Below are 21,857 nucleotides of genomic sequence, written 5' to 3'. Positions count from 1 at the left end.
GATGCACTGCCAGGTGCATGTCTGTAGATCACAGAGTTCAAGCAGTAATTCCATGCAAAGGATATGTGACAAAGTACTAAACATGACTACTATCATTTACATTACATTAATATGTCCCAAACATTATTGTGCCCTGAAATGGGGGGGAACTATGTATAAAAAGTGCTATCATTTCTACATGATCAAACAAAACTGTATAAAAAGGGCACTTGAAAAAAATTTGAGAACGTGCACTTTAAACACCTGAATTATTTGATCAAAAATCTAAAATTGCGGCCAAAGCAAGAGGAAAATACGTTTTTGTCCTCAATATTATGGAGCTCACTGTATATGTATATGGCATCTTACAATCAAGCTTACATTTAGGAGGTCAAGTTTTTCCACATGAAATATGAGGCTTTTTATGTGTTTATATGGACCTTGGGTTACAGAAGGCTGCTTTTAAAATTCTTGTTAGACCCACTCAAACACTTTCCCTGGATTTTTATTTTCACAAAGAATCAGCTTAGGTACTTTATTATGAAGTAAAGCCTGTATTTGGTTTCCTCCTGATGTGAGTGATGTTCCTTTCTAATAGGTCAGTATGTAAGAGACAAACTGGTCCTCAGCTCCCGTAAATATCTTGGTTCCAATGGCAGGAGGCTGCCTTTCCTCTCAGTGTGGTTGTTTCATGTGTGAGCGCAGGTGCGTCTGACTGCCTGGAATGCAAGCACTCTTTGATTGCTCCAGCCATCCATGGCCGTCTGGTTCCAAAAGAAAAAACAATGAAATGACTGATCTGACAGATTAATTAAGTTTGATTCACTTCTCCTGGTCTATGCTTCTGGGGTTTGTATAAACGTGTTCACAAAGTCATCTGCAGCTGCACATTAATGCAAAGCAGATGAGCCCATGGAGTGGATGAAGATCTCGCTGTGGAGTCCAACCCTGCTACACCCCCTAATTCACCCCCGCACCCAAAACCCCACCAAAATGAGCTTCTCTAACATGAATCATACACACTTCCTTCAAAAGCCACAATGCAGTGACAAGGGCTATTACTACATCTGTTAGGTAAAAAGAAAATACTGCCACCTTTTATCAAGTCTTGCTGACCTGGTGAATCAAGACAATGGAACAGTGGTATAGGTGAACCTGTGGAATGGACTTCCCTGTAGTGGTGCTAAAGCTTCCAATTTTTCCTTTTACAACAGATCAGAGAACAGAGCTATATTCTTCATGTGTCTTTAGTTTGCAGTGGCTGAGGTGACTGCTGTCAAGGTTCATGTGAGCGATTACTAGAGCCTGAGAGGGTATGTACTAGCTTTTTTATTCTAAAACGTTAGTCTGACCAGCTAAAGAATCAGTCAGAGCAACTGTCAAAAACACACGGGAAGATGCAATAATACATAAAGATTAAGACAAAAACCCAGGCACACAAATGTACAGACAGGCACACAGGCAACTGTAATGTAGATTCAGGCACATGGATGCATAGCCACACACATAACCACACACATGCAAACAGCCACAAACCAACAGACCCATGCATACACTCAAACATAGTTACAGACATTCTGTACATTACAAACAGCACTGAAATACAGGTATACAAAAAACCACTGTACTCACGTATGACTTCCACCTTGTAGGTGGCGTTGATTTCACCAGCACGGTTGGAGACACGGCAAGTGTACTTCCCACTGTGCTCAGGGGTCAGATTCTTTAGGCTCAGGGTCCATTTCTTCTTGCGTCCCTCTCCTACTTCCTGTGGTGTCAGTGGCTTGCTGTCCTTTAGCCAGACGATGTCTGGACGTGGATTCCCACTGGCTGCACACTTGAGCCGAATGGAGCTGCCCACTGGACGTGCGATCACACGCTTCCGCATCTTTGCAGGTTGTGTGAAGCGTGGCCGAACTGAGAGGAAGAGGAAGAATCCATAAGCAGACATCTCTCACATTCACATACTTTTACCAAAATGTCTGGACGTGGATTCCCACTGGCTGCACACTTGAGCCGAATGGAGCTGCCCACTGGACGTGCAATCACACGCTTCCGCGTCTTTGCAGGTTGTGTGAAGCGTGGCCGAACTGAGAGGAAGAGGAAGGATCCATAAGCAGACATCTCTCACATTCACATACTTTTACCAAAATGTGGTAAGATGTACAACTCCTCACGAGGTGGTAAAATAGGACTGCTGAACACTGTTGGAGATCTATCACCCTGTAGGTTTTCACTCCAACCCTAACAAAGTACACCTCAAAAGCTACAGATCTCATTGAGCTGCTAATGAGAATAATCAGGTGTGCCAAATTAGGGTTAAAATGAAAACCTACAGGTCTAGATCTCCAGGAACAACCTTGTGATAAAGTATGCTTTGACTTCAAGAAGACCTCTCAGTCAAGTCTGCTAAGATCACATAAGTAAACAGGTCATGTCCAATGTCTTGCAGCCCTGAGCTCAAATATTTTCCCTCTCCCTAAAACAGTATATCAGTATTAATAATATGGGTGAGACATTTTACTATTTTCTCAAAGTGTATTCAAGCTCATTAGTCCTTTGGTTTACCTGAGTACTCTTTTTTATTTTATTTTTGTTTTTAGTGCCTAAAGTCCCTTTTACAGCAGCAAACCCACATCACAAAGCGTCACAGAGCATTTTCTCTGGCATAGGCTAGTCCACATGACAACAATCTTTGATAAGATAAAAGCTTGTTTTGAACTATTGCCAGGCATAGCTCTAGTCTTTATGCCATCATAGGCAAGACTGTGAGCAATTGCAGACGAGAGTTGGGGGGGGCAACATGTAGGCTATGAACATTTTGACCTATTAATATGGGAATTATTTTTGAAAGAAGCTTTAAAAATTGCATTTCTTTCTAAACGACTACCAATCTACTGGCAAGTATGCATTGGCTCAAGTAAATGGTCCTAGCCCTAATTAGTAGTACAAGCTCTTTGCAAGTCTCTCTCACCTAAGGTGATATTTCTTAAGCTTGTCACTCAAAACGGCTCCTTTTGTTTTTTTAACCTATCCTGCTCAGACACATATGTCCTACAAGCGATACAAAAACTCTTTGCATTTGAATGGATCTGTATGGGAATTGGGGGGTGGGACTAGATTCAGCTGTAAATTATGCTGATACAGTATGGAACACATTTGTTGACTAAATGGCTTTAAGTCATCAAGGGTCCAAGGTATCAAATGAGCCTCAAACCACAGTGCTGCTGCCAGATATGCAGTAGATACTACAAGCATTGTTTCATCAATTGAAACTTAATCAGGAGAAACAATGCCTGTAGCATCTACTGCATATCTGGCAGAAGCAGATGGTGGTTTGAGGCTCATTTGATACCTTGGACCCTTGATGACTTAAAGCCATTTAGCCAGCAAATGTGTTCCATACTGTATCAGCATAATTTACAGCTGAATCTAGTCCCACCCACAATTCCCATAGAGATCCATTCAAATGCAAAGAGTTTTTGTATCGCTTGTAGGACAACCTGACAATAAGAAATCCATATCTGATGATGTTGATAGGTCACAGACACCAGGAATTCATGGCATGCAAAGGATATGCAACCAAATACAAAACATGACTCTTTTATTTGACATTATGTTAATTTGTCTAAAACACTGAAATGGGGGACTACGTATAAAAAGTGCTGTAACTACATGATGAAACCAAAATGTATAAGAATACCCTTTAATAAAAGCTCTGAGTCTGCACTTTGACCACATTTGAATTGTTTGATTACAAACAGAGAAAATAAAATATTAAATCAGAAAAAAGCAGAAAAATGCAGGTTTAATGTTGTGGCTGATTGGTGTATTCTCGGCATCTGTCAGACTTTTCTACCTTTTGTAGTCTCAGGCAACAGTGACAGTTGTAATGGCTCTCTCTGCTGTGCTAAATAATCATGGCGGACGGCCTTTGATCACCACCAAACCTTTGGTGACATTGTGCAGCTACCAGCCATGGAGTTCACATATTAAGGAAAAGGGCAGCCACTTCACAGGCAGGATACTTTAACAGGCAGAAGGGCATGCAATTTAAGTCAATTACCAAAGCAAACATAATACTGGCAGGCTGCTGTGCAAGGGCAAGGTGGAGGTAGTGAGGGGCCCAAGGTTGTTAGTAAGGCTGACCCTCTGTGGAGGCAGCTATATGTGTGCAGCATTTGAGTCCAAGACAAATTTCCCCACGGGGACAATAAAGTATATTGTATTGTATTGCCTGCCTGAGTATTTTACCCCCGTCTAAGGATCCTCTGGTCCTTGGGGTCCAATCTTTGTTGCTCTAAACCCAGTTCAGAATGCTTTATTAACACACTATACACCTACCTATTCAAAAGTGTGTGGATACCCTTTGTGATTTTGGCTATTTCAAACACACCCATTGCTAACAGGCAGTGGTGGACGAAGTACACAAATCCTGTACTTGAGTGAAAGTACAGATACCCTTGCTAAATATTACTCCACTAAAAGTAGAAGTCTTTAATTTAAATTTCTACTTGAGTCAAAATACAAAAGTACCTGCTTTTAAAAATACTTAAGTATCAAAATTAAAAAGTACTATTATTTAGTATGGTTATGTTTGTCAGGGGTTGCTGACATGACAAACAATTTTAAAATACAGCAGGCAAACTAAATTGTTCACCTCCTAACATACTGTATGTAAGAGTGAAAACTATGGTATAAATACAAATTCAGTTTTTTTTTTTTTTTAAATGGAACAAAGGCACCATCAATTCCAATATTTCACTATCAAAAATCAAAATACATTGAGGTTTCCTGGTGACTTAGCCACCAGAAAGGATACAGCACAGGCAACAGGTCATAGCTTAATGCGGAAGTGAATGTGATAAGAACGCTATTCCAAATGAAAAATTACAAATGAAAACGATGTCAGCTAGGTATATCAACAAACATATGGCTTAGGCATACCCAGAAGTCCTCAATAATAATAGTATTTTCCAAGAAATTACGAAAAATAGTTGACAACGTTTCGTCAGGTGCAGCGTCTTTGACTGCTAACACGGAGTGAATGCGATATTCCAAAACCAAAATTAGACGTGTTATACATGGTTAGAAAGCTTATACTCTCACCTACTGAATAGATTAATTCTCAATCAAGCCAGACTGTACTAAAAAGGGCAACAACGCCGTCAACACCATGTGTGCAGCAGCTTCTGGTCCGGTCTTACTCCAGAAAACGATGTCAGCTTGTAATACCACACATGTTGCTTTCGGTGTTGTCGTCCTTTGTAGTAAAATCTGGCTTGATCTACAGTTAATCGATCAAATAGGTGACAGAATAAGCTTTCTAACAATGTATAAGATGTCTAATTTTACTTTTGGTAATACCGTTTTATATCCCAGCGTATTCAAAAGTTTTGTCTCATTATACGCCCTGATTGGTAGGCTTCAGCATGAAAATGGTGTTGTATTATTATTCTATAGGATCTATTAGACAATCCATTTCTCCACATCAAAGTAACGAGTAACAGACAGATATTGCACAAAAGTAGTGGAGTAAAAAGTAGGATATTTCATTTGAAATGTAGTGGAGTGAAAGTAAAAAGTCTCCCAAAATGGAAACACTTGAGTAAAGTACAGATACTTGAAAAAGGTACTTAAGTACAGTAATGAAGTACATGTACTTCGTTACTGTCCACCACTGCTAACAGGTACATAAAATCAAGCATGCAGCCATGCAATCTCCATTGACAAACATGGCAGTAGAATGGATGTACAGAAGAGCTCAGTGACTTTCAATGTGACACTGTTATAGGATGCCACCTTTCCAAGAAGTCAGTTTGTCAGATTTCTGCCCTTCTAGAGCTGTCCCAGTGAACTGTAAGTGCTGTTACTGTGAAGTGGAACTGTATAGGAGCAACAACCAATCAGCCGCAAAGCGGTAGGCCACACAAGCTCACAGGACTGCCTAGTTCTGAAGCGTGTAGCAGGTAAAAATCATCTGTCCTGGGTTGCAACACTCACTACTAAATTCCAAACTACCTCTGGAAACAATGTCAGCACAAGAACTGTTTGTCAAGAGCTTCATGAAATAGGTTTCCATAGCCAAACAGCTGCACAAAAGCCAAAGATCACTATGCGCAATGCCAAATGTCAGCTGGAGTGATGTAAAGCACACTGCCATTGGACTCTGGAGCAGTGGAAATGTGTTCTCTGGAGTGATGAATCATGCTTCACTATCTGGTAGTCTGACGGAAGAATCTGGGTGTGGCAGAATGCATAGTGCCAACTGTACAGTTTTGTGGAGGAGGAATAATGTTCTGGGGCTGTTTTTCATGGTTTGGGCTAGGCCCCTTAGTTCCAGTGAAGGGAAATCTTAATGTTCCAGCACAAAATAACATTTTAGAGAATTGTGTGCGTCCAAATTTGTGGAAACAGTTTGGAGAAGGCCCTTTCCTGCTTCAGCATGACAATGTCCCTGTGCACAAAGCAAGGTCCATAAAGAAATAGTTTGCTGAGTTTGGAGTGGAAGAACATGACTGGCCTGCACAAAGCCCTGACATCTACCCCATCAAACACCTTTGGGATAAATTGGAATGCTGACTGTGAGCCAGGCCTTATGCCTAACTCAGTGCCCAACCTCACTAATTCTCTTGTGGCTGAATGTAAGCAAATAAATCTACTGCAAATTCTATTGTTCCAAAATTTATTGTAAAACCTTCTCAGAAGAGTGGAGACTGTTACAGCAGCAAAGGGGGGTCAAACACCATATTAATGCCCATGGTTTTGGAAATGTAGAGTATGTATGGAATAAGCCTTTGCAACTTGTATTGCTGCACTGCAATATGTTAATGTGAAAACTTCCATGACCTCCACTGAAAATGTCCATTAGATGGAGTCTCTAACAAGAGCTGATCTCTCTTAGTAGCCGGGAACAACACCATAAAAATTAAAATAAAAGGCAGTCTCCAATAATAGTCATTACGTAGAACATAGAGTACAATATCCTGCATGATTACAAAACAGAAAATGCCACTAGAGTCATCATAGTAACAGGCAAAAAATTCGTCAATTTTGACAGCTAGCAGACAGGGCAATCAAAGAGATATTTATGAAGAGATTAGGAGATATTAAATGCAAATGAGATGTTATTAATTATGGTGAGACACAATTTTGGTTAAATGGCAGTGAGGCCCTTTGGAATAGTGAGTGCAAGAATGCAATGGAGATTTTCTCAAACTGGCCATGAGATTAAAATTATTCTCTCATACGACTATGAAACCCATACATTTTCAACACTAGGAGCTTAGATTTAGAATGAGGGTTACTGGTATTAATATACACTTTAAATTCCAGAAATGGTGGCTGGGCAGCCCAGGCAACTCGGCTGGGCCCATCCCGAAAAGACTATGTGGGAAAACCGTGTGAGCCCACCAACCGCAAGGTTCAGGATAGGGGTCGGGTGCAATGCCCATTGGAAAGGGGGCAAGAACAGGGTAGATCCATTGGTCATCAGCCCAGACAATGGAAACTGATTATTGGCACGTTGAACGTTACCTTTCTGCTGTGTGAGGCTGAGAAGCACCAACTAGATATAGTTGGGCTCACCTCTACACATAGTGTCGACTCGGGAACCAAACTCCTGTATAGGGGGAGGTCACTCTCCTACTCGGAAGTTGTTCAGGGTGAGATGCGCCGGGCAGGAGTGGGGATACTCACAAGTCCCCAGCTGGTGGCCGCTCAGTTGGAGTTTACTGCAGGGGACGAGAGGGTCGCCTCGATGCGACGGCCTCTCTGATCTGTACACAAGCAGTGTTATGTTATTGGACTTCTGTGCTAGTCATGGTTTGTCCATAACGAACACCATGTTCAAACACAAGGATGTTCATTAGTGTACAGGGTACCAGAACACCTTGGGCCAATGGTCAATGATCGACTTTGTAGTTGTTTCATCTGACGGCGGCTATTTATTTATTTTATTTACACTCGGGTGAAGAGAGGAGGAGAGCTGTGAACTGATCACCATCTGGTGGTGAGTTGGATCAGATAGCGGGGGAAGATGCCAGACAGACCAGGTAGGCCTGAACGTGTAGGGGAGATCTGCTGGGAACACCTGGCAGAAGACCCCACAGATTGATTTCAACTCTCACCTCTGAAAGAGCTTTTCCCATATCCCGGAGGAGGCTGGGGACATGGAGTCTGAATGGACCCTGTTCAAAACGTCTATTGTGGAAGCAATAAAACAAAAGTGGTTGTGGTCAAAATCTGGTCGGTGCATGTCCTGGTGGCAACTCAAGGACCCGTTGGTGGACTCCAGTGGTGAGGGAGGCTGTCAAGCTGAAAAAAGAGGCATTCCAGGCCTGGCTAGCACTGGGAACCTCTGATTCAGCAGACAGGTAAAAAAGGCTGTAGCTGCAGCAGTGACAGAAGCAAAAACCAGGGCATGGGAGGAGTTTGGAGAAGCATTGGAGAAGGACGTTTGGTCAGCCCCATAGTGGTTCTGGAAAACTATTTGGCACCTCAAGAGGGGAAAGTGGGACACCGTTCAGGCTGTTCTGAGCAGGAATGGTGAAACTCTGACCTCAACTGGGGATATTGTCAAAAGGTAGAAGGAACACTATGAAGACCTCTTGAATCCGACAGAAACGCCCTCCTTTTTGGAAGTGGAGCTGGAGCAATCTGGGGGATCAGAGTCCATCTCTGTGGCAGAAGTCCCTGTATAGTCAGAGCGAAAGCTGTGTTTGCATTCTCGGCATTAAGTCAAGCTCGTTCAATGTTGGTGTCGGACTCTGCCAAGGGTATGCTTTGTCTCCCCCCCGTTTGTGGTATTCATGGACAGGATTTCAAGGTGCAGTTGAGGTACGGAGTGCGTCAAGTTTGGAGACATAGGAGTGGCATCTCTGCTGTTTGCAGAAGACGTCGTTATCTCGGCCTCATCAAACTGTGACCTGGGTGTGATGTGGTCAGGATGAGGATCAGCACCTCCAAGTCTGTGGCCATGGTCCTCTCCCAGAAAAAGATAGTTTGCCTCTTCAAGTAAGGGAGGAGGAACTGCCCCAGGTGAGTTCAAGTATCTTGGGGTCTCATTCACGAGTGAGGGAAAAAGGGATTCGGAGATCGACGACTATCTAGACCAGACTAAGCAGCTAGAGAGAATGGATATAAATGCCAGAGTCCAAATGCACTGGGTGTAGCTCAGCTAGTTCACTGGTGAAGCACAGTGAGATGTGTTAAAGTGAAGGCCTTATAGTTACCGTGATGACACTCTCTAGTAATGCAACCTTCAAATCCCAAATGATGACGTTGCCCTTGACTAGGGGCAATTTTGCCCTTTTGCTGACTGGTGATGCATTTATCTTTGGAGTGAGAGGCCCGGGTTCAAACCCCATCTTGGACAAATCAATCAAATTCCACCTCAGGCAAATCTCTATCTCGTTACACAAACAACAGTTAGTCTCCAAAAAACACAAGGGCTTACTTGAGTTGAAAGCAATTTAAAACCCTGGCTTAGAGTTTTGAATCGTAGCCTGAACCCGATGAGACCCGATGGGACCCGACGAGTTCAGGTAGGGTCAGGCATGCATCTCAAAGTTTTTGTTAAATAAGCTCTAAACCACAAAATGTATTATATTAACTATTATTAAATATTCTAGCAACATTTATGACATTTTAATTGAATGTGACCATTTGAGTTTAAAGAGAAAAACACATGATTTATTTGGACATTATAAAAATATAAACATAACACAGGTATAGTATACAAGCATTCTATGAGAGACGCTCAAATATATTGGTAAATGTATGCAACTACGTTTCAAAAAGAGCTTATTATGATTCTGTTTTTTTGGGGGCTCTGGCTCTTAAAGTGCACATGCTGCTTGGGCATTTTCCAGCCTCATTTGTTCAGGAAATTATCTGGTCAGTTAAATTTTCAGGCCAGATCAAAACTCTACCGTGGCTATGAATTGGAATTTTAATCTATATGCATACCTTGAGATGAAAGAAAGTGCCACTCCTGCCCCTAGATGTGCATATTACAGTATCTATCAAGAGAATGGATAAATAATACATTGAATAAATAATCCAAATAAACCTCTACAATCCTTTCATTCTCTTGATGTATATGTACACCTGTCTCATATACCATATGACACCCATTAGTCTAGGGCTGTTTTACATTGTTTTGGCAAGGCCTGTTAGTTCCAGTGAAGGCAAATCATTATGCTACAGCATACAATCACATTCTAGATGATTGTGTGCTTCCTTAACAGTTTGGGGAAGCCCCTTTCCTGTTTCAGCTTGACAATGCCCCCCCTGGTTTTGTCAAGAACAATGTGGAAGAACTTGAATGGCCTGCACAGAGCCCTGACCTGAACTCCTTTGGGATCAGTTGGAAAAATAACTGCAAGCCAGGCCTAATCACCCAGTCAGTGCCTCACTAATGTTCCTCTGGCTAAATGGAAGCAAATCCCTGCAGCAATGCTCTAACATCTAGTATAATGCCTTCCCAGAAGAGTAGAGGTTGCTATAGCAGCAAAGGATGGACTAACTCCATATTAATGGCCATAATTTTGGATGATGTTGGATGTCAGGTGTCCACATATGTTTGGCTATGTAGTGTATGTCTCAGATGAGTATTTTTAAAATATATTTTCCCAAGCAATAAGTATGTGTGATCTTTATATGTCTTTTTTATAGTTTTTTAAAAATGTGTTGTATAGGGGCTTATGAATATGGTTATAAATGATATATGCTATATATATTCATTCTTCATATTTATTTATTATTATTGGTCACGGTCATTTATGTCTTACCTAGTTTCCCTGATAGGTCGTCGGTGGCATACTCTATGTCTCCTTCGCCTGCAGCCCCTGGCCCATCTCTCCCTAAGCTGGAGTCATCTGCCGAGAGAAGGACGGCCAGTGCATGAGAAAGAATGAGAGTTGGTTAGCAGTAAAGACAGATGAGCAGAGAGTAGGTGAAAGAGGGAGGGTATGGTATGTCACTTGTGAGCTGAACAAAACGGAGCACAGAGCAAGTCCAGGTGAAAAAAGTGTGCCATACACATAAATAATACTAGGTTAACACCTCTGTTCCTGTCACAAATCGCTTTGGTAAAAGATGATACATTCTGACATATTCAAATGGAGAGCATGTGAAAATACCAGAGGCGTGTGGTAAACCTACAAATTAGGTTTATTACTCAAATATAATGTGGAAGATGTGCAAACACGTGTTGTCGACAAATCTGTATGAGCATGGAGGTGTTGTTCACATCTATATAGAGAGGCAGGTGTGCTTGTATGTATGTATGTGTGCACCTGTAGGTTGGAGTATGTGGGTGTGTGTGTGTGTGAGTGAGCATTTATCTGGACCATTGTTTTGCACGCAAAGATAGAGTAGGGGTTTAGAGCTATAACAAAGCATGTTCCTAAAAGATAGATATGGGGGAATATGTATGGGGTTGTGGTATTTTGTGTGTGTAATATGTGTTTATATGTTTGAGTATGTGTGTGTGTCTTTTCGTGTGCGCTTAAGTTTTAAGGTGTTCCCTTATGAGTTTGTGTTAGGTTCCTTTGTTTCCAGCTAGTGTGATTTCTGCAGCTCTATCTCTAAAGCTATCACCTTTGACCTTGATATAGAATATGGCTTATAAAAATACCGTACAAACTCTTCCGATTACTTTAAGTTGCAACCTGGAATGTGAATGGATTACAGGAAGGTATAAAAAAGCATAAAGCCTTATATCATTTGGGGAAATTGTCCTCCAACATTGTTTTTCTACAGGAACTCAGCAACTACAACTACAGCAACTACAATACCTTAAGAGGCAATGGGGGGAGGGGGGGGAGGGGGTGGCCTTTGAAGCAGAATTTACTTCTTTTTTTTGTATGATTTTATTTTCGTTTCATTATATAAACACACAACATGACATCTTATACATTTATCACACACAAAACATCCTAACATAAATACAAAACATCCATACACACCAAACATTACTAGACTTACATCAAAACTATCCAATACCTTTTCACACAGCCTCTTTTGCAAATTGACACATCGTCGGTTTCATTTTTATCACCTCTTTCATGAACTCCTCCAAAAAAAAATACGAACAAACAAATAAAACCAAAACAAAAAAAACAACAAAACATCCTCTTAAGCATTTACCTACTATAACTATGAATGGCCCTTAACTCCTGCGTTCATTATCCCATCCCATACATCTTCAAATTGTGCTATTCTGTTATTTTCTATGGCTAATATCTTTTCTATATTTAAATAATAAAGCATTTCATTTTTCCAATGTTGTAGTGTTGGAGGTTTAATAGATTTCCAATGTCTAAGTAAAAGTTTTTTAAATACCATCGATGAAAAAAGGATTATCCAACCCCAAGGGTGTCTCACTGTAACATTGTATGTCACGTCATGGAATAAACAAATGGATGAATTAAAACTGAGTTTTACTTTAAGCACCTCTGACAACCATTGTTCTATGTCTAACCATATCTTCTGAATTTTAGAGCACTCCCAGAAGGCACGTGCTAGTGAATCTTTAGTTCTACACTTGAAACAATTGTCTGATGTACTACTATAATATTTATGAATTGTATCTCTCGTGTAGTAAATTCTATACATTATTTTATATTGGATTAAGCATAAATTTTCATTGACAGTAATATCATTGGTTATATTCCAGCACTCCCTCCATTTTGAGCCAGTTTGTTCTTCCCAAATCCTGATTCCATGCATTTATCTTACCTTCTAAGAGTTTTTCAACTGCGTAGGATTTCTGCAGGATTCTATAAATGTTGCCTATCATGCTGTTATCCTTTTCGGTATCAAATAAAATTTCCTCAACTGTGCTCTGCTGTCCAAATAAATGTAGGTCAAAATTCTGATTTATATAGCTTCTAAGTTGCATGTATTTTTAAAAATCTGTATTAGTGAAACTGAATTTACTTTGGAAATCTGTCCAAGACATAATTGTATTACCTTTTATTAAATCATTTAAAGTCTCTATTCCCCTTGTTCTCCAGGTAGGCCAATTTATTGTTAAATTCTGAAGAGCTATCCAAGGATTGTTCCATGTTTTTTGGAACTGATATTGATTCACCCAGTATCCTCTTAATTTTCTTCAATGATGTTACTATAAAATGTGTAATATTCTTAATATTATCCTTTGAAAATAAATATGTAAATAGGTTATGGGAATGCACTTGAGCATCTTCAGTATGAATCCATTGTTCTTCCTTTGTATATTTGACTATATGTCACAAATAGAATCTTTGGGTGGCAAGTTTGTATAACTAATTCAGGAAGGTTAAATCCACCCTCTGACTTAGGTAAGTGTAAAGTTTTCCTTTTGATCCTATGGGTTTTTCCTGACCATATAAAATCTGTTATGGCAAAATATGCTTTTTTAAAAAACCTTTCTGGCGGGGTAATAGGTATTATTGAAAATAAAAAGAGAAACTTTGGAAGCCATGTCATTCTAAAAAGGTTAATTCTGCCTATGAGATTTATGGGAAGATTATTTTATTTAGTTAAGGTGTCTTTCATATTATTAAGTAATGGAATTAATTATCTTTATATATCTGTTGTTTATTGTCACTAATTAAGCATCCTAAATATTTAATATTTTTAGTCCACTTAAATGGTAGTCATGGTTTATTCTTTTACGTTTCCCTATTGCCATTATTTCCGTTTTCTCCATATTAATTTTATAGCCTGAAATACAAGAATATTCTGAAAAGATTTTTAATAAAGGAGGTATGGAGCTTTCTATATTTGTTAAATATATCAAAATGTCATCTGCAAATAAATTAAGTTTGTAATTATGTTTGCCAATACTAACTCCTGTGACATTTGGATTTTGTCTAATCATTTCCGCGAGTGGTTCTATTGCTAACGCAAAAAGAAGCGCAGAGAGAAGGCAACCTTGTCTAATGCCCCTCTTATCAGCAGATAATATATTATTAGTATACATTTTTGCTTAGGCTGTTTGTATAATAATTTTATGACATTTATAGTCTCCTCTGGAAAACCAAAGGCTTGTAGTATTTTGAACAAATAGGGCCATTCAAGCCGATCAAAAGCTTTTTCTGCGTCCACTGCCATTACAGATGAATGTGTCATGTTTTTTTGCATACTGTATAATACTAAGGCATGTCCTTGTATTTGTTTGTAAATGTCTATTTTTAATAAACCCTGTTTGATTAATGTGTATTAAGTCTGGCAAAACTTTTGCTATTCTATTGCTTGTAATATTTGTCAATATTTTATTGTCACAGTTTATTAAACTTATAGGTCTATAATCTGTAGGGGACTCTCCGGATTTTCCTGGTTTTAATATAACTGAAATTCAGGGACGGCCCGTGGCATAAACGCTCTATGCGGTTGTTTAGGGCCACAACTGCTAGAGGGGGGCACACAACCACGAGGGGGGGCCACACGATCTAATGTTTATCTAAGGTAAATAACGTTTTTTTTCGTATTTACAGTATTCATCCCCTATAGCGGAACTAGCGGTATAAATTGAAAATGGAACGGCAACAGGAATGTAGGAAGGATTTTACCAAGTAAGTTGGTAAAATATCTATAGATATCTATAGTAGATTCCTAATAGTTCAATGTGAAATGTTCGGAGAACTCTACACCCTTATTAATGTCTACAAGCTTCCCACCTCAGATATGTCCTTTTAAAGTAAAATTCAAAATGTGTTAGACAGTTCACCAACAGGAGTGATCATATTAGGGGGAGACAACATATTCAGTTCTTATGATAGCTCAACCAAAAACAGGAAAATTAATCCACCAAAAAACTCTTTGTACTGTAGATTAAACTGTAGATTATAATAGATTACACATATTTTTCACACTCTCAAAATAGTTATAGTCGAATATAGTCGAATTATATCTAAGACAGGCCTGGACATGGTACTATTGAGTAAAATTAACAACATTATAATATCGGATCATGCCATAGTTACATGCATTATGTCCCCAAAACACAATACATTGTCTCATAGGATATGAAGAATGAATAGGAAATACTTAATGGATACTGAATTTTTGAAGCATATTAAAAGACATTGATTTATTTATCCAAACCAATGTAGATGGGGGGAACCCTCAAGACAGGCCAGAAATTGGTATAATCTGGGATGCATTCAAGGCATACATAAGAGGAATAATGTTAGGGTTTGCAGGAAAAAGGAAAGCAGACCTGGATAATGAAATAAATAAATTGAGGGAACACATAAATATCTTAGATAGAAAACATAAGACATAAGTCAACAGTAGAATGTTAACTGAATTACAGGAATTGAAATTAAAATTAAAATAAATTATATTTCTGCTAATAAATCGGGTAAACATTTAACCACTTTAGTCAAAAAGGTTTTAAAAAACAACCCATATCTCTAAAAATAAAACATTAGATTTAGTCTATAGAAATAATCAGATCATTAATGAAGTATTTGAGAAAATGACCCTCTTTCTTAAATCACTTAATTTGAAATGCTTATCAGTGGAGAAAAAAGAAGAACTTAATAAGGACCTTACCTGTACAGAAATTAAATCTGCTATTAATAATTTTTCTTTAAAAAAGCTCCAGGAATGGATGGCCTCCCAATAGAATTTTATTCAACATTTTGGTCAAGCATAAATCCTCTTTTTATAGAAGTCGTAAATTCTGCCCAACAAAATCACACACTCCCACAAACAATGGGCCTCATTCACCAATATCTTCCTAAGTTTTTTCTTAAATTTGTTCTTGAGAAATTCCTAAGAAAAGTCTACGTCAGATTCACGACCTGTTCTTAAACTGCAGAATTGTTCGCACATGTGTTCTTAAAATGATGAATCCCATTGTCCTCGTAAGTGTAAAGCGCATGCCAGTTGTTCCTAATTAGCGTAGGTAAATCCAATCCCCATAAAAGGGCATGAGACTGCAGGGCCGTGTGCACACACAGAAATCGAAAAGAAAAGTTGAGAGCGAACAAAGTCAATAATGCCCAAACGAAAATCTAAAGACGGTGGAGCATCGGACTCCAAACGTTAGAAAAACTTCAGTAGTTCTGAAGTGGAGGTTTTGCTGCGGGAAGAGAACAGCAAACGACCTGTCATATTTAATAGCGTCAGTAGTGGATATAAAATAACACAAAAAAAATGCATGGAATGATATTACTCATTCAGTGAACACTGTATCCGGAGAAGGGCGCACAACTGATGATCTCAAATCTGAGGCAAAAAAAATAAAATAAAAAATACTGGTGGGAGTGGGCTCAAGGATTTGCGTGTTATGCATTCAAATGACAAAGCGCTTCTCGTCACATTAATACCACTAATTAAATTTAACGGCAGTAAACTGCATCAGAGTAAACCCGTCGCTGCATAGAACACAATGAATACAAAAAATGTATTGCCAGTCATTTTTAGTGACGTTCTCTTCTTTAACATGTCCATGTGTTTAAAAAGTTTTACTTAAGAGCTTAGTTTGTATTCAAAATTTAAACATTTGCTTTTGCAGTATAGACCAAACATTGCATAATTGAAACCCGCAAAAATAAAAGGTCACTACAATGGTTTGATTTTTATCATTTACTCCCGCTGAGGCAACCACCCTGAGGCAGAACTTGGCACCTTAATGCTTTGTAAAATAATGAAAATAATTATTAAAAAATATTATAAATGATAAAAATATTATTGTAATTTAAATCCTATAATATTATACAACTGTAGAATTGAAGAAAACGCAATAACCAATTATTTTGCACAAACATGTCAGCACTCAAATGTGCGTATGTGTGCTCTTGAGTGTGCGTAGATTCTGTTCTTACCTAAGAACAAATCCCAAATAAGAAAACATTGGTGAATGTTAGAATCTTCGTGAAAGCTGCGAAAAGGGGGTTTTAAGAAGAAAATTCTTCTTAAGAAAGGTTGGTGAATAAGGCCCAATGTGTCTAGCAACTATCTCTGTAATACCGAAGCCAGGCAGAGATTGTGATAGGCCCTCTGATTTCAGACCTATTAGTTTAATCAACTGTGATAAAAAAATTATTACTAAAGTCATAAATAACAGACTAGCACAAATCTTACCAAATATTATCCATCACAATAAAACCAGATTTATACAAAACAGAGATTTAAAAACCAACACCAGAACATGTCTATCTTTAATACAGTATGCAAAGAAGTATAAGAAAGATTTAACACATCAACATGGCGGTTGATGCAGAAAAAGTGTTCGACCGACTTGAGTGGTCTTATCTGTATAAAGTGCTTGAGTTTTATGGCTTTCCAGTAAAATTTATTAATATGGTAAAAACAATCTACAAATCTCCAAAGGCACAAGTATATACAAATGGATTTCTTTCTGAACCCTTTCCTTTGAGTAGAGGCGCAGCTCAAGGATGCCCCTTATCGCCCTCCCTGTTTGCATTAACAATCAAACCTTTGCCTCAAAAAATTTGACAGAAAAAATAAGTGCCATTACAATTGGTAAGAAGCAATACAAACTTAGTTTATTTGCTGATGATTTATTACTCTATTTAAGTAATGTAAACACTTCCATTCCAGAAGTAATAGAAATCATGACAGAATTTTCAAAGCTATCAGGTTATAAAATGAATGAAGGAAAAACAGAATTAATGGTAATAAATAAAAGTATAAATAATTTGGAAAATCTAAAACAATTTAAAGAGCAAACAAGGAGTATTAAATACCTCGGTTGCTATATTAGTGCAGGTAAGTTACAGCTGTATAAAGACAATTTTCTCCCATTAATTAAAGACCTTAAGAAAAACATTCAAAGGTGGTCTGATCTGAAGATTAATTTAATAGGTAGAATAAACCTTTTCAAGTTGATGTGGCTGCCTAAATTTCTATACATATTTCAGACTATTTCTATTACCCCACCAAAATATTTTTTTTAAAGAAGTGAACTCACATCTTTCTTCGTTCATATGGTCTAATAAAGCTCACAGATTAAGGAGAAAATTATTGCATTACCCTCGAGAGGAGGATGGCCTTAACCTTCCTAATTTGGAGCTTTATCACAACGCAACTCAAATGTTTTATATTGACCATATAATTAACAAACAATACAACTGTGGATAAATATTGAAAATCATCAGTTACAGCCTAATAATTTACTTTTAGCTCTTTTATCCAAGCAAAAAAGTTAAAACAGTAAATTTTATAATTAATAGTACATTAAATGCTTGAAAAAAAAAGAAAAAAAATACTAGGTCAAGAAATAGTAATCCCCAAACATACAAATTTGGAATAACCCATCAATAACTATTCAAAACACGCAACTTCACTGGGAGGTGTAGATAAACTGTGGAATTCAGAAATTATCGGATATGAATCATAACTCAGTACTTTCATTTCAGGAACTAAAGAATAAATATAAACTAAAAGACATAGACATTTTTAAGTATTTGCAATTGAAAAACTGGATAACAGAAAATTTTGACATCTGAAATAGAGTTTCAACTTAGATAGGGGAAATTCTAAATAAAAGGGATAAAAAGAGACGATTATTAGGTGCTGTTTACAATATCCTTACCAAAGCTGAGGGCAATGAAGAATTGCTACAAAACATATATAACAAATGGAATAAAGATCTTGGCATGGTAGATGCAAAAAGACTCACATATAAAATTACCACAAATGAAAATGTATGCCTAATTCAATATAAGTAGGGTAAACGTCCCTATTAAGCCCACGTACCATATAAGTCCACTTGCAACTGAGTCAAATCAAAAAAAACTACATTATCATTTTTTGCTGTGTGATGTTTTTTCAAATGAAGCTGCTTGACACTTTTTATTGTAAGTCAATCACATTTGTCGATATTGAGTTATCGAAGCACGTGTGGCATGTGCCTGCTGATCCCAGAAAAATTTGCAAAAAAACTTAGGTGATTTTGGTACCCTCAGAAAATAACATTTTTTGTATATTTCTACTCCTGTTTGTTGGTAAGTACTCATTTGTTATCAAAATGTAAGTGATTAGTGTTTTGAATGAGACATATGTTAGAATATTACCTGAATTAGAATATTGTTTCTTTTGAAATCAAAATATGAGTTTTAGCACGCTAGCAAACAGACCACATGCTGCATCAATACAGTAGCTACATATTATGGTTCATTGCAATGACATAAAGCATGATAAGTATGTATAGTTCATATTTTTGTATGCAGTTTATATTATTATACTGTTAAACAGACAATAAATGTGTATGTTTATCTTTATTTATTTTTTAATTAACATTTTTACCTGGTGGACTTAAAGGGGCCTCTAGCAAAAAAAATCACACTGTCTGGGGTGGATGTAAATGAGTATCTCATAAAAAACATGTTTTCAACATACAAAAATGCCAAGTTATTCATACATACAAGACATACACCGTCTATAACTCATTCATTCAGACTGCCAAACTCCAGGCCTGCCATTGAAAGTATTGATATCCAAATGACGCCAAGTTACGGTACTACAAACAATATAAGCTATCTTGCCTCACCGAAATGAAATAAGATGTATTCCAAAGCAATGCTACCCAATATTTCCTCAATTCTTTCAAGATAAATTAGGAGAAATGATGAAATTGCGAAGTTGAAACAATATGTTTTTAGCAGAATGGGTATGTAGGTGAAGGTTGACATGATCACAGACTATAGTGCGAAGTAAATGAAGTGACCATGAGCGAGCTTATTTTCCTTATCGAACGGTATATATAACAGTCTGTAAAAATCATCCATTGTTAAAGTGTAGGGTTAAGTAACGTGTGAAATCTGATCTGCTTTTGTCATGTTCAGTAGTAGTAGGGCTTAATTATAATTATGAGTGAGTCGTGAATTTAAATGTAATGTTTTAATGGGGAGTTGCAGAACGTACATATGTAGTAATTGTTTGTATGTGGCTAGATAGAGAACAGGGCGAGGTAACATGAATGTAGAAACGTGGCGTTTGCTGATAAGAAGGTTTTGTAGGGTAGCCAAGTGAAGAAATATAGTTAGTAGAAATAGCACAGTGGTGAACTGGTGTAACTTTTTTAATAAAAGGAATACATTTGCCGTCATGAAATGCAAGTGGGTGCCCGTGAGTGAGTTTTGGTAAAGCAAATATAAGCATAAGAAAACGTTAGTGTAAAAGAGGAAATTATCTGCCTGAGGGCGAGGCGGGATTCAATCCTTCAACCGGAGGTTTACCAGTGTTTGACTTTGTTAGTGCAGCACCATGACATAGCTGCAATGCGTGAAATATCATTAGCAAACCTGTCCGTGATTTTAAAGAACACAGGCCAGTAAGCACAGAAGAGCTCCCGTTGAATCCATATGGCTCTGCAATATTGTAGCCAGTTAATAACTGAACGCGCAGACGGTACATCATAATGCAGTGTATACGTTCGGTGAACGGTGAGTAGATATGGTGCAAAAGCAATAATTGAGAAGTAGTAGACAATTATTAGTGAGGGTAAAAGCATGTTGAAGAAACGTGTTCCTAGCTGCCCCCCACGTTCCAAAGACTGGGACCTTGCCCACTAGGCCACAGGCAGACTAACTGTTTAAACTGAAAATGTTTCAGAGTAAAAAGGTATGGGTATTTTGCGTGTGTATGCGCGTTTTTGATTGGGTCGTGTAGGTGAAGATTTGGCTGGTGTCTGTAAAATGTCCAATGGGGAGTCATGTTGGAAAGAGGAGGAGGAGGAGGAGAAGAAGAAGAAGAAAAAAAAAAAATCCCCTTAGTTTGGGGCTTTATTGTGTGGACATCTGAAGTTGTTTTTGAAATCTGTCTGTTGAAATGTGGTCAGAATGTACAGAATTTAATGTTTTTAAGGGCTGGGTGTCTGTGGCTGTTGTGGTTATTTCTGTGGGGAACCCTGAAAAGTGCCAAACTCTTGGTGCTGTATAGGTATGGGGCATGCCCCGGCCAAGGCGTAACTTGGCGGGATGGCATACCTGCCATCCCAATAGCTAATTACTTCTCTGCATGATCAATTTATACTTTTCATATTATGTCAGTGCACCATATATAGATTTATTTCATATAGTTGTTTTTTTTAATGTCATGTAGAATAAAATATTCTGTCTTTTAACCATAAATTCACTGATATTCCCTTTAAGCCCACCTGTTCCCATTAAGCCCACTTTACTGTGTTTCAATGGGGATTTTCTCCCTTTTGACCTTTGAACCATTTTCCTCCCTAATTTTGACCTCACCTGATGAATCAGCTCCATAATTCAGATAATTAATACCCATATTTAAATATCAGTGATATTGCATAGGTCAATTCATTCCGGATAGGCCTGTGTTCTATCTTAACATTAGCAATATTTTTTTCATCTTTACTTTTCAGATAAGTTTTAGTTTAAGATGACTAAAACACGAAAGAACCATGTCCACGCATGATAGAAGCGCAAGTTCATCCTCTGCAAAGCAGGGCTGTAGGGACCTGGACCATTCTATTTGCGCAATCACAAGGTCATTGAAAATCTGTACAAAAACAAGATGAAAGCCATGTAAGACCTGTTAGCGTAAGACAAAGACAACCACAACGTGGGCAAAAGATTGAAACAAACAAATAAAATAAAGCTTAGACCACCCTAATACCTATGTTATGTTACACTACTAAGATGGAGCATGGAGCAAATGATAGCCTTACTAAAATGATACAATCACCTCAAAGAGCATAGGCCTATGTTTAGTCTAAGAGAAATTAGAAATTGCAGAAATGTTGACATCTTTCTTATTTATTTTAAGTTATAGGCTAATGATACATGAGCTTCAAGATGTTACGACTGATGTCTCCTCATAATGAACTGTATGTTTTAATGTTACTGTGGTGTGGGGATGGCTGGTTTAAGCAGCCACACCTGCTCTGG

The 21,857-nt window shown here is 38.1% G+C and overlaps 2 protein-coding genes across 5 annotated transcripts in view; one reads left to right on the top strand and one right to left on the bottom strand.

The window, feature by feature from the left end:
- The window catches only part of LOC135258590 (uncharacterized), a 614,972-nt gene that overhangs the window by 83,752 nt on the left and 509,363 nt on the right, over window positions 1-21,857 (top strand). The window lies entirely within an intron of this gene.
- fgfrl1a (fibroblast growth factor receptor like 1a) overlaps window positions 1-21,857 on the bottom strand; it is a 350,100-nt gene that overhangs the window by 8,956 nt on the left and 319,287 nt on the right. For all 4 annotated transcript variants that reach the window (XR_010331013.1, XM_064341982.1, XM_064341984.1 and 1 more), the window contains 2 exons: window positions 10,773-10,859; window positions 1,612-1,896 (listed from right to left, as the gene is read on the bottom strand). Coding sequence is in view for 3 of the 4 variants with exons in the window: in XM_064341982.1 (XP_064198052.1) it covers window positions 1,612-1,896; window positions 10,773-10,859 (372 nt within the window). In the remaining variant the exon portion in view is untranslated. The remainder of the gene's footprint in view (window positions 1-1,611; window positions 1,897-10,772; window positions 10,860-21,857) is intronic.

The sequence above is a fragment of the Anguilla rostrata genome, chromosome 7 (assembly GCF_018555375.3).
Source record: "Anguilla rostrata isolate EN2019 chromosome 7, ASM1855537v3, whole genome shotgun sequence".
NCBI lineage: Eukaryota > Metazoa > Chordata > Actinopteri > Anguilliformes > Anguillidae > Anguilla > Anguilla rostrata.
This window is presented reverse-complemented; position numbering and strand designations above follow the sequence as displayed.